At 54.2% G+C, this 15892-nt stretch overlaps 2 protein-coding genes across 5 annotated transcripts in view; one reads left to right on the top strand and one right to left on the bottom strand.

The window, feature by feature from the left end:
* The window catches only part of ATP5J2 (ATP synthase, H+ transporting, mitochondrial Fo complex, subunit F2), a 5240-nt gene extending 3356 nt beyond the window's left edge, over positions 1 to 1884 (top strand). Inside the window, exons 2-4 of one of the 2 annotated variants that reach the window (XM_006889639.1) lie at positions 452 to 559; positions 935 to 1051; positions 1856 to 1884. In XM_006889639.1, coding sequence (XP_006889701.1) covers positions 452 to 559; positions 935 to 1051; positions 1856 to 1884 — 254 coding nt within the window. The remainder of the gene's footprint in view (positions 1 to 451; positions 560 to 934; positions 1052 to 1855) is intronic. The other variant, XM_006889640.1, reaches the window with a different exon arrangement.
* A 1394-nt stretch (positions 1885 to 3278) lies between these two features.
* Positions 3279 to 13111, bottom strand: CPSF4 (cleavage and polyadenylation specific factor 4, 30kDa). Of its 3 annotated transcripts, none has more exons than XM_006889641.1 (8): positions 12863 to 13111; positions 11462 to 11512; positions 10306 to 10458; positions 8080 to 8175; positions 7419 to 7512; positions 6490 to 6562; positions 5122 to 5292; positions 3279 to 3393 (listed from the first exon to the last, which is right to left on the bottom strand). In XM_006889641.1, the coding sequence occupies exons 1-8, from the start codon at positions 12963 to 12965 to the stop codon at positions 3325 to 3327; spliced, it is 810 nt and encodes a 269-aa protein (XP_006889703.1). In that variant the 5' UTR covers positions 12966 to 13111; the 3' UTR covers positions 3279 to 3324. The 3 variants fall into 3 exon arrangements, with proteins under 3 accessions (XP_006889703.1, XP_006889704.1, XP_006889705.1); XM_006889642.1 differs by having other exon boundaries at positions 5122 to 5217; XM_006889643.1 differs by having other exon boundaries at positions 5122 to 5214; positions 12863 to 13044.
* Between the last annotated feature and the right edge of the window lie 2781 nt (positions 13112 to 15892).

Below are 15892 nucleotides of genomic sequence, written 5' to 3'. Positions count from 1 at the left end.
AAGAGTTGGGACCTCAGAAGGCTTTTAGGACCAAATAGTAGGCTCTTGTGTCCAGGAGAAAATGAATATACTTACCAGTAATGTTAATGTTCACCCACAGCGCTTCTGGGAGGATCTAAAGTAGGGTTTTTATGGCGACCAAGTATGTAAATACTGATCTTGCGGCCAGTTCTCCACCCTCTATTGCTTCCCACCTCAAAGCCCTTAGTTCTCTTTTTTCATATAATTATTGTAAGTACAATAAAAACATACTCTATTCATGAACAAAGCTGTCACTACAGCCATTCTATCGAACTTAAAACTGTCGTTTTGGAAACGTGTTTATGTGCAACCTCTGCATGTGATGCCTTTCTTTTTTTTTTTTTTATGTGATGCCTTTCTTAGGTGGAGTCATCCCAGGATGCTGTTTAGCTCTATGAGGTTTATCAGTTCTGTTGTCTGTTCTTTTCAGTACCACTGAAGGAGAGGAAGCTCTTGGATGTAAAACTGGGGGAGCTGCCCAGCTGGATACTAATGCGGGACTTCACCCCGAGTGGAATCGCAGGAGCGTTCCAGCGAGGTCAGAACTGCAAGGGAGCCCCTAAACAAAGGCAGATCTCCAGGTCTTAAGGCCTCTTCCTGCCATGGATTACTCTGGGGAGCAAAGGCCTTGAAGATACCTCTTGCCTGCGTTCTAAGGGGCCCGAGTCAGCCTCTTAGAATTAGGGTAGGCGGTGGACTTGGGAGTGAGGTAGGATCAAAACCTCCAGACAAGGTCAGGGGGTTGGGGCCATGTCAAGGCAGGCCCTGGTCCTGTAAGGATTCAAGCCCTGCTGACAGCTTTTGTGCTATAATTTTCCAACTGTCTTAGGGGTGCTGTGGTCTCCAAACTTGGGCCCACCTTGACCTCACAGTGTGGAGCATGCATGGGGCTGACCGTCTTTTCTGTCTGCAGGCTACTACCGGTACTACAACAAGTACGTCAACGTGAAGAAGGGGGGCATCGCTGGGCTGTCCATGGTGCTGACAGCTTACGTGGTGTTCAGCTACTGCCTTTCTTACAAGGAGCTCAGTGAGTGCCCTTGGGGTCACCTTTCAGTGGAATGCCTGTGAGGGTGGGATGGTCATGTAGACTGGCCCCCACTCGCCCAACAGCTAAGGGACCAGAAGCTTGTTTCTAGATGCTTGTATTCCCACCAGAGGGGTTTCAGGGGCTGATGTGAATACATTGTAGTGTACAGGACAGTCTATTACACAGGAGATTGTTGGGGAAAGATGAGGCTGAGGAAAAAGCGGTACTTAGGAAGTGATCTGTAAAGTCCTGTGGGCTTTGTTCAAGGTGGAAGTCTTGACTCTGGTCAGCCTAGCATCCAGTGCAGAGGGAAATTGGTTTAGTGGTGGGAGTAGGGTGTAGTGCTGTACTTCTCAAGTACAGTGACTGTATAATGCTCAGGCCAAGCACAGCTGGTCCTGGCCCCTAGGGGGTTTGCTGGAAGATACAGGAGCATCAGTGGAGGCCTTTAACTAGGCTTCCAGGGTAGGTTTCTGAGTGCTTACCTGTCGGTCTAGCTGTCAGCCTGTTTCCCCCTGAAAAGAGGATGCTAGGTGAGGCTGGGTGGCTAAGCTCCTAAGGTGCCTTTTGGCTCCCCAAAGTACCCCTCAAAATGGCATTAGATGTCACCCACTAGCTGCCTACTTCTTGTGCTTGGTGCCACTTTTTCTTTTATAAAAGTAGAAATACCATCTGCCAAGCTTGTATGGTCCCTTCCCGTGTTTTCATCCTGTCTGTTCATCTGCTTGTAGATGAGTATTACTGGTTCTGTAGAATTTTGTATGTGTTGCTTAGCTTTTAAAACAACACATTCTCCTCCTCCAGAACATGAACGGTTACGGAAGTACCACTAAGAGGCGCTGTCTGCATTCCTGGCCGGGTGCCTTTGCCCTGGCGCCCTTCCCTTCTTCAACAGCCCTCTGTCTCCTAGATTGAGAACTCTGTCCAATAAAAGATGACACACTCTGTACAGCCTGGCCCACATTCCTGTACTTTGGGAGTCCTCTGACAGGCGGGCTGGCAGCCCAGGGAGCCTGGTGGTTTCCCATGTGACTGCCTGGGTCACTGGGGTGTCTTTGGAAACTGAGGAGCCACTGGGAATGAGAAGCCACCCTGTTACCATGGCCCAGGTGGTCGCCCTTACTTTGGGTCAGGAGTATTGGCAGCATCTGGAGCTATCTCCAGTCTTGACTGGAACACTGCAGTATGAACCAGAAGCCCTGTGTTCCTGGGGCCACCAGAGATGCAGACAGCTATCAGGGGAGGTGTGTGGAATGAAGTTGGGGTGTGCTAAATTTGCCAACACCCCCCCCCCAATCTTGTGCTTCACTAGGTAGGGCCTCCTCACCCTGCTAAGGAAGCTTGGACAGGAGAGGTTAACACAGGCCCGACCCCCCCTCCCCCCCAGTCCTTACTGAGTGGAGGTAGATGAGACCCTAACAGGACCTTGAAAGCCTGAGCCCCCAGACTAGATCCTGGTCCAGAAGTCCATCATTTCTTCCCTGGAGTATCCACCCTCTTCCCGAGCAGCCCCTTACAGACGAGACATGGCTTTAAAAAACAAGCTTTAATCAAGCTTACAAAAACTGTTCTCGTACTTGAACTTGGACAGGCCTACTTGCCCAGCAGGTTGCAGCTGAGATTCACATTTTCTAGGCCTGGCCAGGCACGAGGTGGCCTTCTTCACGTGCCAGCAACACACCCAACAGGGTGTGAGGCGGTGCACTGACGGGCTGGGGCGTCTGGTTAAAAGGTGGCCTTGCAGGTGTCTGCAGGGGACAAACTCCAGAGCCCTGTCTCAACAGCTGCCACCTCAGGCCACCTGGTCCTAATCACATTGACAGGCACAGCTTCTGAGTTCAGCAGGTCACAGAGGAAGGCCTGGCCTGGCCGCAGCACTAGGTCACTCCTAGCCCCTGGGTCACTGAGAACTGGTGTTTAGTAAGGCCCTGAGGGGATGGCCACCTTTCAGGTGGCACAGCACAAGCCACAGCGTCCCTCCTGAGAGGGCAGTGTGCAGGAGTCTCAGAGGCACTGGCACCTGGACATATGTGATGCCAGCCCGAGGGCCCAGTTGAGGCCTGTGTCCTTTTTTTAAAAAAGAAAGATTCTGCAAAATGATGGGAACGAATGGCCGTAGCCCCTCAGAGGACACCTGGTGGTGCCTGCCTGCAACTCTCCCAGGCCTGCACTGATGCTGGCACCGGACAGTAGACGCACGTCCCCAAGAAGGGCCCGAGGGTCATCTCCGACAACAGGCCCCTTAGGCTGCTCTGAGGTGGCTCCAGCCGCTGTCACTGTCCACTGAGAAAGGCCAGGTGGCCTTTAGTGCATCTGTTGGCGTAGTGTCCTTTCTCACCACACTGGGAACAGCAAGAAGGGGGAGGGGGGGAGAGAAAACAATACTGTTTCCACAGGCAGTCCTCACCCACGACACCCAGGGGGCCCCGATATTCTCATTGGTGTTCTTCACATGTGAGGAACAGTGGGGACACCACCACCAGGAAAGCCACAAGACAACAGGTGCTCAGGACCCTTCAGCCACTCAGTACTGCTCCCGTCCCTCAGGGCCCGAGCTCAGTAAATGGTGGGACAGAAATAGGCAGTCCTGGTCACCAGTGCCCCTTGGCCCGTCTAGCGAACCAGCTCATCTTCTGGGCAAGCTGGTCACTTACCTCTGCGGCAACATTTGGGGTTCCTTGGCAGGATGGGAGAGGGGCAACTCGAGAGGAATCACCCCAACCTCCTTCCCTAAACTGGGGAGCCAGTGCCATGCCACCAGGGTAGGCTACACACTAGCTCGTGCCCACCTGCCTGAGCTCCCAGAGACAGTCCTCAGATGCCAGGATCAGAGGGATGAAGGGACAGAGGTCAGTGAGAAGCCTGTGCCCAGTAGAATTACATAAGAATCCTTGACTCCCTGCCTTGTTCTGGGCCTCTTCTCTAGCGCCAAAGCTTCCCCAGCTTGCCCCTTAAAGGCCAGGGCCTAGGAGGGCTTCTGAGCAGGCAATGATTCCCGGGGACAGGTGAGGGTGCCAGTGATTCCACACACCGCCCAACCGCATGTGCCCTCTGGGGACTGGACATCGAGGGCCCGTCCTGGGTTTTGTCTCAGAGCCTGGGCCTGTTCCATCACTTTTATCTGACAGTCCCTAGTCTCAGATGCCTGATCTATAGCTGTTGACTTTTGGGGGGCTGACCCCAGGAGGGGCTCCAGGGCCGCTCACTGCACATGGCAGCCTGGATAGTAACAACATGAAGTGCCTACAGTATCTCTGTGAGGTGTCAGGACTGGGGGGAACAGACAGAAATCTGAGAGGCCCCTCCTCTACCAAGCGTGTATTTAGGTACCTGCCCCCACAGGTGCCTTTCAGGCACGGATGGGAATACCATCACCAGATAAGCATTCCCCAGCTCCTGAGTGTTGGAGGCAGCTCAGCAAGTGTCTGTCACACATGTGAGAAGTTCTTGAGGTGGGGGTCCCCGGAGGAATGTACATGATTAAAGGGAAATAAACCCAGAAGTCTGAGTCTTCAACACGAAAGGGGCCTGTCTCGGGATAGGGTGCGTGATAGGGCTGCACTTACTCTGACCCTAAACACATCCATTGTCTAAAGTTTTAGTGAAAAGAACAAAGCTGATGATTTCCTCAAGAGCATTTGGGGGCTCAGTTCTAGCACTGGTGCTTTCTGCTGCTGCTTGTTTCCTCGTGGCACTATGGCTGATTTAAGTTTCTGAGGAGGTGGTGTCCAGCTTGACTCTTTCCCCCTGCACGTGGGTAGTGTAGCCCAAAGCCTCCTCGTTGGCCTTGAGACTGTGCCCAGGCTGGTCCGGGGGGGTGGGGCCCGGGCCAGCCAGCCTCTGAAGACCTCCTCACACTGTTGCCTTGTCCACTCCCCCCTCAGCAGTGGGCGTACCTTACCTGTGATGCTTCATGACAAGGATTCTGGCTGCCACTTACCTTAGCGTCTCCGCAGTCACTTACCTTTACCTTACAATTGGCAACAGCTAAGGTGGTTTCATGTTTCAAAAAGAAAGTGTCTGGGGAAGGAGGCATGAGGACCCCACCCTGCCCCAGCCCCGGGACTCACCTTGTAACAGGTGACCTGCTCCAGCGGCCGGGGTCCCCGGTTGCCTGCACTGCTGTTTTGACTCTGCATGACCCCGATGACCTGCGGGGCTCTCTGCTGGTTGGGAGAAGAGTTCTGACTCGTTAACTGGATCAAGGAGGACGACCTTTGTAATGGCGGATTGTTACTTTGCTGGAAAGAGTCACACAACACGGTTTTACTGCGGAAAACGCGTGCACGCAGACTACCAACAGGGCGGGAGAAAAGAAGGCGCCTTCCCTGCCTGACCAGCAGGAAGACGGGCTTCCTCGGCGACCTCGCTCAGGAGAGCGGGCAGAGAAGCAGCATCTGGTGGTGGCAGGAGCCACTGCCCGAAAAACGCCATGCAGACACACAAAAACGGAAAAGAAAGGTGGAAAAGAAAACACCGAGACAAGAGGAGGTCTCTGGGCAGGGGCGCGGCGTGGTCAGGCCTTACTTTTGGTTCTGAGGTTCTAGCTTCGGGTCCGGATGAACGCTTGGTTCAGCCAGATGCTTAGCGGCCTACACGGCGAGCAACAGTCACAGAAAAAGAGTCGGAGCCTGACCCGCAGGCCTGGGGCTGGGGCTGAGGGCCCTCCTGGGAGCAGTACGCAGAGGCGGGCTCCTGGGCTGGGACTCACTGCTGGGCCACCTCCCAACCAAGGGGGCTGCTGGCTCTGGGCCCGCAAACACAAGGCATCCCAAGCTAGAGACCCCGAAGTACCACAGCTGCTTCCCGATAGGGTTCTATCTGATTTCCACTCCCACCTTCTCAGGATGCTTCTGCTTAGCCTCTAGCACTGGGGCAGGGCCCAGTAAACTCTGGAGGCTGGCAAGTTTTCTGGGAAGGTGGGTGGGGTTCATTAGACCCTGCCCAGCCCTTCTTGGGTCCTTAGCCCCAATTCCCAGACCAGATCCAGAGGCCCTTGGTCTCTGTTGGTCCGAGCATCTTCCTCTGATGTGCTGGTGGAGACAGGCTGCAGTTCCCAAGAAGCCCCATGCCTTGGGGTTGGTACCCTCCACCAGGAGGGATATCACCACCAGCTGAGGGTCTGCCTGCTTCCCAGAAGTAAAGGCAGGTCTGAGCCGGAGGCTTCCTGCCGGCTGCCTGTCTCACACGGATGAACTGAGACCTGCCTGTGGCCCAGCCTTCTGGATGGATGTGCCGGTCGCCTACAGGGAATGGCGTTCTAGCCGACAAGCCCCTCCACGGGCAGTTGTAAGCTGTGCTGCTCGCTTCTCTCTGCTGCCACCCTCCCCCCTCCTCATGAGGCCTGTGGCCTGGGGCTCAGGGCCTCCAGGCAGCACTGAGGGCCTGTCTACTGGCCTATAACAACATCACGGGCCCAGGGAAGGCAAGCACGGTACCTTGGTTGGGGGCTGCGTCTGCTGCGGCAGTGGGGGTTGCTCTGTGGTGCCCATTGGCAGTTCAAATCGAGGGCTGGTCGATGCACAGGCAGAGCAGAGAAGGAAGAGAAGGTGATGAGGGAGGAGAACCAGCAGTCTCCTAAAATCACACCAGTCCTGCCTCTGGGAGGCACGAGGACAGGTGCTCAGAGCGCAAAGGAGCCAGCCAACACACAGACACCCTGAGGGTGGAATCCACGCGCTCGCACCCTGGACACCTCAGTCACTGGCTGATGGGCCACCCAAACCCAAAGCTGTTTCCATGATGGGGAGGGGTGGCCACAGCAGCAGTACCATCCCTCACTGAGTCCACTGTCCCTGAAGACCAGAGGACTGTGCCAGGTGCAGGCAGCACAGGGCAAGATGCCATGAGAGTCCCAGCCCAGAAGACACCAGCCTGCAATACCCATGAGGGACAGGAAGCAAGTGGACAAGGTGATGGACTCGGGAAGGATCAGGGGCCCTGCCACCAGGTTTCAGTCACAGACCATGTCCTACCACGTGGCCCTAACCTGGTGGCCCAATTGTGTGTCCAGTGCTCTAGTGCATGAGATGGGTGTGTGTGTGTGTGTTTCTTGCTCACGCTTGTGAGTCATCCTAACCATCTCAGCAGCACGTGCAGTGTGCAAGCCAAGCACCAGGACGCCCTGACATGTTAGTTCCCGCCCGTTGACGTCCCTAAAGTCCTCTGGTCACATGGTCCTGTGAGTAGGAGCTTGCCCAGAGCTTTACTTGGTTCAAGGCAGGCAGCCTGCGGTTTGGCAGCAGCAGCATGACCTCAGGGATCAGACAGTGGCAGCTGTCCTGCCTCCTTCCACCTAGGACCCTGGGGAGACAGGTGGGCAGCAGCAGAGGGCACTGGGGGAAGTGCATGTGCACGGGCTACTCACTGCATGAATTTACATGACGGCCCCTCTGGGCAGAATCCCACGAGGTAATTCACACAGATAACTCTCCGCGTGTGCCGGTGTCTGCACAGAGGACCTGCAAAGCCATGCACCGGGTCACACAGGCTGCCCCGCATGGAGGGCACCCTGAGGCCCACTCTACTGTCAGAGCCTCTGTGTCTGCAGCCTGGGCCATGATAACAAGGGGATGGCACAAAGGCAGAGGACAGCTGCAGGGCCTCAGTAAAGGGACAGGACCCTTAATACAGGGGGCACAGCAGGCCCTCTGTAAGGTAACAGGGCCTTCAATACAGGGGACAGCAGCAGGCCCTCTGTAAGGGAACAGGGCCTTCAATACAGGGGACAGCAGCAGGCCCCCTGTAAGGGAACAGGGCCTTCAATACAGGGGACAGCAGCAGGCCCTCTGTAAGGTAACAGGGCCCTTAGTACAGGAGACAGCTGCAAGCCTTCAGTAAAAGGACAGAGTGCTCGGACTCGTAAGCAGAAGTGGGGGAAAGAACACGACCTCCAGTGCATCCTGGGTGAGAATATGCCTCTGTAGCCTGAGGATGCCCTGTACTGGGTTCTGCGGGATGCCAGTCTCTGGGTCACATGGGCAGAGGTGGGGTAGAGTCTTCCCAGGACCAGCCCGGCCAACACCTACCATGCTTGCAGAAGCCACGGTCGTACCATGGGCAGTCCTTGATCTTGGACTCGGGGTCGATGTGCAGGAAGGGGCACTCCTTGTTGCTGCACTCCCCTGCAGAAAGTCCAGAAAGCCACCCGCTAGGTGGTCTGCACAGCGCATGGCAAGCAGAGCCAGGCCACCCTGGTGTCTGAGCTCAGCTCAAGGTCTGTGCCAGGCCTGCCTTCCCAGGCAGCACTTCCCCAGGGAACACCTTGTTCCTTCCTCCCCAGCATCCCAAGGGCCCAGGGGCTGCACTGCTAGAGCTCTGATGCCTCAGACATCTGATGAACCATCTAAAACAACGCTCTGGTGCCCTACCCTTGCTGGTCCTTCATGACAACTCAGACACAGAGGTGGGTGGAACGTGAAGAACCAACTCTCAACCAACTATAGTAACTCTCTCATCCGATGAACACAGAAAATGGACAGCATGTCCTGTCATCCCCTACTGAAACACTTCGGATAATGTTCTGCTTGCCCCCTTTCTGAGCCTCACACCCTATCATCACCCCCACTCTGGCTTCTCAGCTGCTCCAACAGCAGGTACCCCTCCACCAGGAAGGTCCTGCTGTGCCCCACAACTGGCCCCTTCAGACCCACTCCAGCAGTACCTCTTCAGAGAAGCCCTCATGCTTGTCACCTCACTGCTTCTTACAAAGCCCTGGTCGGGAATGACAGGCTCCTTCATTCACACGTATCAGTTCATGAGCTGCCCCTGCTGGAGATGAGCCCAAGTTCCCGGGGCCAGGGCTGTGTGTCCTTTCCCTCACTGCAGCTCAGTGCTAAGGCCAGACCACATGGCCATGTGCTGTGCAGGGAGCTGTGGATGGGGAATCTGGGAAGGCCCAGAGTCAGTGGGGAAAGGACATCACTGGGAGATGGGAACTGTCAAGAAAAGCTGGGAGCAAAGCCCCTCCTTTGAACCCAGGGTCCCTGGCTGAGAATCTCCTAGACTCAGGGGAAGACTGATGCCAATCTCTAAGGAACAGCAGGCCTATAGGACCTTTACCTAGAGCTGACACCCTGAAAATGAAAAGCGAAAGAAAAGAGTAGCTGCTGCCCTGCAGGAAAGGATTCTGCAGATGGGGACCAGCTGCCTGTGGAGGAGCCTGTCTGGTCCAGTGCTGCTGGGTCCAGAGGTGTGCTGGAAACCGAGTGCTGTTTCCATCTGCTGCCAGCATCAGGGAGCCAGGAGGCTGAGCCTGTGCACGCTGGAATCATTTACACTTTGGCTGATCTGGTGCCCACAATGCCCCCTCAAGGCCTGGGGTCTTGGCTGTTGTCCTGAGCATGTGCTAAGCCTCTCCCCCAGGAATTACTTCAGGGCAGAGACCCTGAGGGCTTATCCCCCCTAGAAAGCATAGCAGCCCAGATGAGTCTACACTCAGCCCACTGCTCACCAGCCCCTGCTGCTTCTTGTATAGGGATCGATGGAGGTGGTCTCCTCAAGGGTGGGTGAGGTCGCCCACAGATGTGTCACGCTCCAGGACAGACCAGACTGAAGCTAGTTCTCCGAGTTATACACCAAATTGTGTCCCCCAGAATACATACAGAAACCCTAAGCCCTGGAACTGAATGGTCCTATTCAGGGCAGGGTGGGGGTGAGTGGAGTTCTATTATTAATGAGGCCACACCCAGTCCCTTCTACTGTCCATAAAAACCAGACTAGAGACACACATGGACAGAGGCCACATCAGGACTGTCTACACACAGAGACAGGCCAGCGGTCACCAGAAATCGGGAGAGGCTCACAGATGGCATCAACATGCAGAGACCCTCATGCGGACTTAAAGCTGTAACGAAACTGTGAGAAAATAAACCCTGTTCTTTAAAACCACCCTCTGGTTGTATTTCCATGAAAGCAACATCAGGTAATAAGACACCAGAATCCAATCCTAGGAAGGAGGGACCACTTGGGTTTGGGGTGGGTAGCAGAGGCAGTCAGCCCTCTCACTGGAGGAGGAGACGCTGACTGGGGAAAGGCCAAGGTGAGAAGACACCCCTCATCCACTCCACTGTTTACACCCTCATGTGCCTCTTCAGGTTCAACTTCCTAAATCAACTTCCCGCAAAGATGTACGGAATTCTGAGTGAGGACACATGCCCCCCGTTAAGTAAGGGCTGGGGGAGATGGGGTGGCCAAAGATGAGGAGGTTGGGAGGAGGCAGCTGTGAGAGCCCAGGCCTGCCTGGCATCTCTTACCAAACTTGGAGTAGAAGTAGCACTCGGGCATCTTGGTCATGTCATACTCGTGCAGGAACTCGCACTGGTCGCCCTTCTTGCAGAGTCCTCGAAGCCAGTGTTTGCACACGACTGTCTTCTCGCCGCTGATGTGGCGGAACGGGCACATGCCCCCTGCCCGGAAAGAGGTGCTGTAAGCCTGCGGGCTGCAAGCAGCCATACCTCCTGCTTCTCTGCACCACCCGGAAGCAGCGAATGGCAGAAGCGGGGCATGGGCCGCTGACTCAGGCCAAGTGACCTCGGGCCATTCTCAGACTTTCAGTCATGACTTCACAGCTGCCACTGAAAGACGGAGCCATATGAGCCCAGGGGAGAGCGCAGGAGTGACTTGACTCCCATTCAATTGAAGAGGTATGTGGACAGGACAAACACCGTCAGGCTGGTAAAAGGATTATTGAGGACAGACACTAATGGTGGCTCACTTGAATGCAATGCTCCCTACTAAAGCTCCTGATTAATATACAGCTTCTCAAATAAACTTGCCGCAGGGAGGAGAATGTCCGGACCTAGATAGGGCACGTATGGGTTAGGGGGCTTAGAGGACCACTAGGACAGCACAGCAGCCACCGGACTTGATGTGACTCATCCTATGAGAGACTGCTGTGATGAGATGTCACACGGCACAGTGGTTCTATGTAGACTGTGGTGTCAGCCACTCATGTTGGGACCCTGAGAGAGGGAATGCCTTAGAGCTGGGGGCCTATGTCCAGGGCAGGGCTGGCTTATGGCCATGGGGGACAGTAAGGTAGACAGCCTCAGAGCTGGAGACTGTGTCCAGGGAAGGGCTAACTCAGGGCCCCAGGGACAGTCCTGTGCGTGCATTCAGCACAGTGCTGGCTTAGGCCCATGTGGGAGTCTCCATTAGGGTCCTGGCCTATCCAAATGCCTTTCCATCTAAGGATCCAGCTGGTCTGCAGAAAGCAAAAGTCCCCCCATCGCTTCTTGGCCTTTTGGCTAAGATCAAGTGTAGAAAGCAAAAGTCCCCAGAGGCTCTACAGCATGAGTTTGGGAGGGGACAGGGTAGGTGGGAAGCAGGAAGGGGACAGGGCAGGTGGGAGGGAGGGTTGGGGGTAGGGAGAACTGCCTAAAGGACAATCAAGAAGCAGGGATCTTTTACCTTTGCTGCAGGCAGCTTTCAAAAAGAACTCGCAGACAGCGGCCCCCGACTCTGCAGAAGGAGAAAAAGAAGGAAAAATATCAAACAAAGTTTTGAGCAAGCTCTTGGTCATGCCCAGACAGGGCAGGAGGGATGCTCTCAAGCTTCTATCCTGTGAAGGGTTCAGGGTATAAGAGGTAAAGTCACAATAGAACACAGAGGCTGACCAAGCCAGGAAAGAGCAATAACCAAGCAAGGCGAGCCCAGCTGCTCACCTGGTACACTGCCTACTACAAGCAAGGTGTTTTCGAGGGTTATGAGTGGGTGCAGGGAGGAAGAACAAGATGAGATGTTAATTACCCCCAGCTAGTACCTTCCAGAACAATTACTTCATAGGCATGTTAATGGGAAGCAGACAAGGAGGGAGGAAGGGGCTGACAGGAAGTACAGACCAGGGAATGGGGACTGGAAGAAGGGAATGTTCCAGAAGAGGTTGGCCTCCCTCAGACAGCATTTCAGAGTAAGGGCAAGCTCTTCCCCTAGCCAGGCCTCAGTTTCCCTAGTTGTGAACGGAATTCAGTGACTTCAGGTTAGATTTCACTTATGACTAGGGAGGAGAAGAAAGCTGTCCTGTTTTCTTTGGCAGCACAAGCTTTTCCACCTTAGCTGAGGGAGGGGACGCCTGCAGAGAGACAGGAACCGCTGTCAGAGGAAGGGCAGTGTGTCTGGCCACCCGAAAGGGTCCGCATCAGAAGCCCCGGTGTACTGAAGAACCCAGCGATGAGGTCCATAGAAAATAGAAAAGTCGGGGGGCAGGCTCAGGACTAGGAGGGAACCTGGGGAGTGTCAACAGGGGGGCAGCTGGAGACAGGCTGGGAGGTGGAAAGGAGGCATTTCAAGGCCCCCGTGTTTTGATGACCTCAAACTGGCGCTCAACGGGACGTGATGGGAGTCTTCCGGAAAAAAGGGGGTGGGGTTGAGTGTCTCCAAGTAGTTTCCTGAGTTAAGAGGTAGCTTTGGGGGCATTTCCGAGCCAAGGGATCCTGCTTTCATTGAAGGGTTAAGTGCACAGAGCCCCGGTCCTCGGGAAGTTTTTAAGACAGTCCCAGACGACTTAAGATCGGAAGGAGGGAAGATCCCGGGTCCAAGTGGGAGAGAGGAGGGTCGCAGAAGCAGGAGGAACGGATCGTGGGACAGCAGGAAGGCCTCGGGCTCAGGGAGAAGGGGGTCCTGTAAGCGAGGGAGGAAGGGACCCTCGAGACCGAGGTGCACGGGGTCCCGGGACCAGAGTGAGTGGAACAAGGAGCAGGCTACCCCAGGGTCAAGAGGAGTCCGTAGACAAAGAGGGAGGAGCCTGGGAGTCCCAGTGGAGGGGTCCTGGTCCGAGTCGGTCCCGCCCGTCTGCCCCGGCCCCGCGCTCACTGTCCATGCCGGGGAAAGGCAGCGGCTGCGCCCCAAGCTGCTGCTCGACCGCGATCTCCAAGTCGAACTTGATGTGGTCCACGCTGGCGATGATTTCCTGCATGGTGGCGGCGGCCTGCCGGCCCGGCTCTCACTCAACGCTCCGGCCGCTCACACCCCTACCCGCCGCGGACTCCGCCGCACTCACCCGGCCGCCGCCACCGCCACCGCGACAGCCGCTGCCACCGCCACCGCCCGGGGCATGCCGGGAACGCGAAGCGCGCGCGAGCTCTTCGCATGTTCAGACCGGGCCAATCGAGCGCAGAATACCAGTCGCCCTGCCAGGCGTCGCTAGGCGCCGGCCGATCTCCAGCTTCTCCTCGCGGCCGCGGAGGCTGTGCTGTCCCGCGCGGGGTTCGGGACGCGGAGTGCGCCTGCGTGGGACCCGCGGGAGCCAGGTAAGCGGCGGACGGACGGAGAGGGACTCGGGCCGAGGAGGGGAGTCGCGGGGACTGAGGCTGGGCGTGGCGAGGCAGGGAGGGGTCGGGGAAGGGGCAAGGCCGAGGAGGGACGCTGGACACTGGACAGCTGATGAGGATACCCTAAAGGCCTGTGTGGTTGGCCCTAGGGTCCGATGAGTGTGCACAGTCAGGAAGTCCTCCCGAGGGGTGACAGCCTCTCCTTGTCCTGAAGACAGACATTAACCCGGGGTCGCTGAACTTGTCGGAAGAAAGTTACTGCATTAATTTCTCTGTGCGAAGTTTAGCATTTCTCGACAGAGGCGACAAAACACGCGGCGTTTTGTGCCCGAGATTTTTGTCAAAAACCCGTGGTGAGTGTAAACGATCACTGGAATTTGTTACCGCCACATGATGACAATCTTGAGCTAAAAAAAAAAACAAAACATGTTTTTAGGGGTGGACAGGGAGAAAATTGAGACAATGAATGAATGGAAATCCAAAACCTCTGTAAAAAAATAAAAATAAAAATAACTAAATAAGAGGGGGGGAACCAAACTAAGAAAAAAAAAAATAACATGTTTTCTAATTAAGGTAGGATCTTGGTATTTGATGCGTTGAAAAGAAGAAAGATGGGCCATCTCCTCCTGTATAGTTTACCGTCATTGCAACTTGTATAACAGCCTGCAGGCAGGCATGATCTGGCTTGGATCAGCCATGGTAATTTAAACTGCCTCAGGTGCTCTAGTGGAAGCTGTGCTGCAGTCCCAAAGGCACATGGTTCAAATCCACCAGCAGCTCCCAGGAGACTAATGGATTATCTCCTCCCAATGGGATTCATTCACTGCCTCTGAAAAGCTGTTGGAGGGTCAGGTGTGGGTTGATTCCAACTCAGTGACACCCAACAACAACAACTACGCGTATCCATGAAAGTTTGGTGAAGAGTAAGGAAAACTGAAAAATCGGTGCCTTTAAATTGTGTTAATGAAGACTTCTGAAAAGACCATTGACTGTAGAAAGAACAAATAGATGTTTCCTCCAAGTGCAGCCAGAATGCTCTTTAGAAGCAAGGATTGTGGGACTTCATACTTTGAACACGTTATCAGGAGGAAACGTGGTTGGGGAAAGTAGTGAAAAGCAGGAAGGACCCTCAGCGGGCAGGGGGCTCGAGCACAGTAAAGCCTGTGAAGATGTTGTAGGGTACGACGGGGGGTTCCATCAGGGTCCATCTCTTGGGTCCTTGATCAGAGTGTTCAGTAACGGGACTTGGGCACCATGCCGTTCTGCTCCCTGCGTGACAAGATTCATGGGCACAAACAGACCTGCAGTCTGTTTCTTGGCTCTCCTCCTTTGTCTGGTATTTCAGATGAGTAGAGACCAGTTCTATCTTGGATGTAACTCCAAGTACTACTTGTTGGACTTGTTACTGTTGTTCGGCATGTCCAGTTGACTCTGACTCACGGTGAGCCCATGACCCACAGATCTGAACCTTCCCCTACACGGGATTGTCTTCATGATCTCTTGATAGGCGTGAATCCCTAGTTACAGTCACTGTGTCGGTCTGCTTTGTTGGAGATCTTTTTTTCCTCTGATCCCTCCGTCTTTCCCAGAATGTCTTTTTCTAAGGACTGGTGTCTTCTGACAACATGTCCAAAATATGTGAGATAAATTTTCACCATTTAAGGTGAGTATCTACATTGCACTTCTTCTGAGACAGACTATGAGGTAAAGAGACTTTTAAACCAGTATTAGACAGTTTACTGGACAAACTCATTCTCAAAACCCTAACACTGGGGAGCTCTGGTGGCCTAGTGGCAAGGAGCTGCAACTACAATCCCAGAGGCGCACGGTTCGAATCCACCAGATGCTCTGCCGGGAAAGGAGGGACAATCTCCTCCTGTACCAGTCAGATCTGATTTGACGGTACACGCACACAAAAACAAAAAACCCAACAAAAACCTTAACACTAAACTTTAAGAAAGGTTGTTAAAGGAGATGGGTCAGACGTTCTACCTCGGCACTGATTGATAAAATGATTGTTGTTACTGTGTACCATCAAGTCAGAACCAACCCATAGCCGACCCTCTAGCGGGTTTTTGGAGGCAGGAAATTGCACAGGAGGAGATTGCTCATCCTTTACCCTTGGAGCAGCTGGTGGATTTGAACCATGTGCCTTTGAGATTGCAGCCCAGTCTCTTGTCACTAGGCTACCAGAGCTCCCTGATAAAATGATAATATTAAAAATAATTATAATATTAGCACTTAAGTAATTTAAAGTTTTCAAGTAATCATGTTAAGAAGTATATTTTTTTAAAAAAAGGAATCTGAGGATAGAGTTAGTAATGCTTTTGTTTTTGTTATATGCTGTCAAGTTGCCTGCAACTCATAGTGACCCTGTGTACAACAGCTCTGAAGCCTGCTCTGTCCTGAGCCAGTCTCACTGACTCCAACACACAGATACTGTGTCAATACATCTCATTCAGGATCTTCCTCTCCTGCGCTGTCCCTCAACTCTTCCAAACATGATGTCCTTCTCCAAGAACCGGTCCCTCCTGACCACGTGCCCAAAGTATGTGAGACAAAGCTTCAAAAT

The sequence above is a fragment of the Elephantulus edwardii genome, unplaced genomic scaffold (genome assembly GCF_000299155.1).
Source record: "Elephantulus edwardii isolate Elephantulus edwardi_28Jun2011 unplaced genomic scaffold, EleEdw1.0 scaffold00080, whole genome shotgun sequence".
NCBI lineage: Eukaryota > Metazoa > Chordata > Mammalia > Macroscelidea > Macroscelididae > Elephantulus > Elephantulus edwardii.
This window is presented reverse-complemented; position numbering and strand designations above follow the sequence as displayed.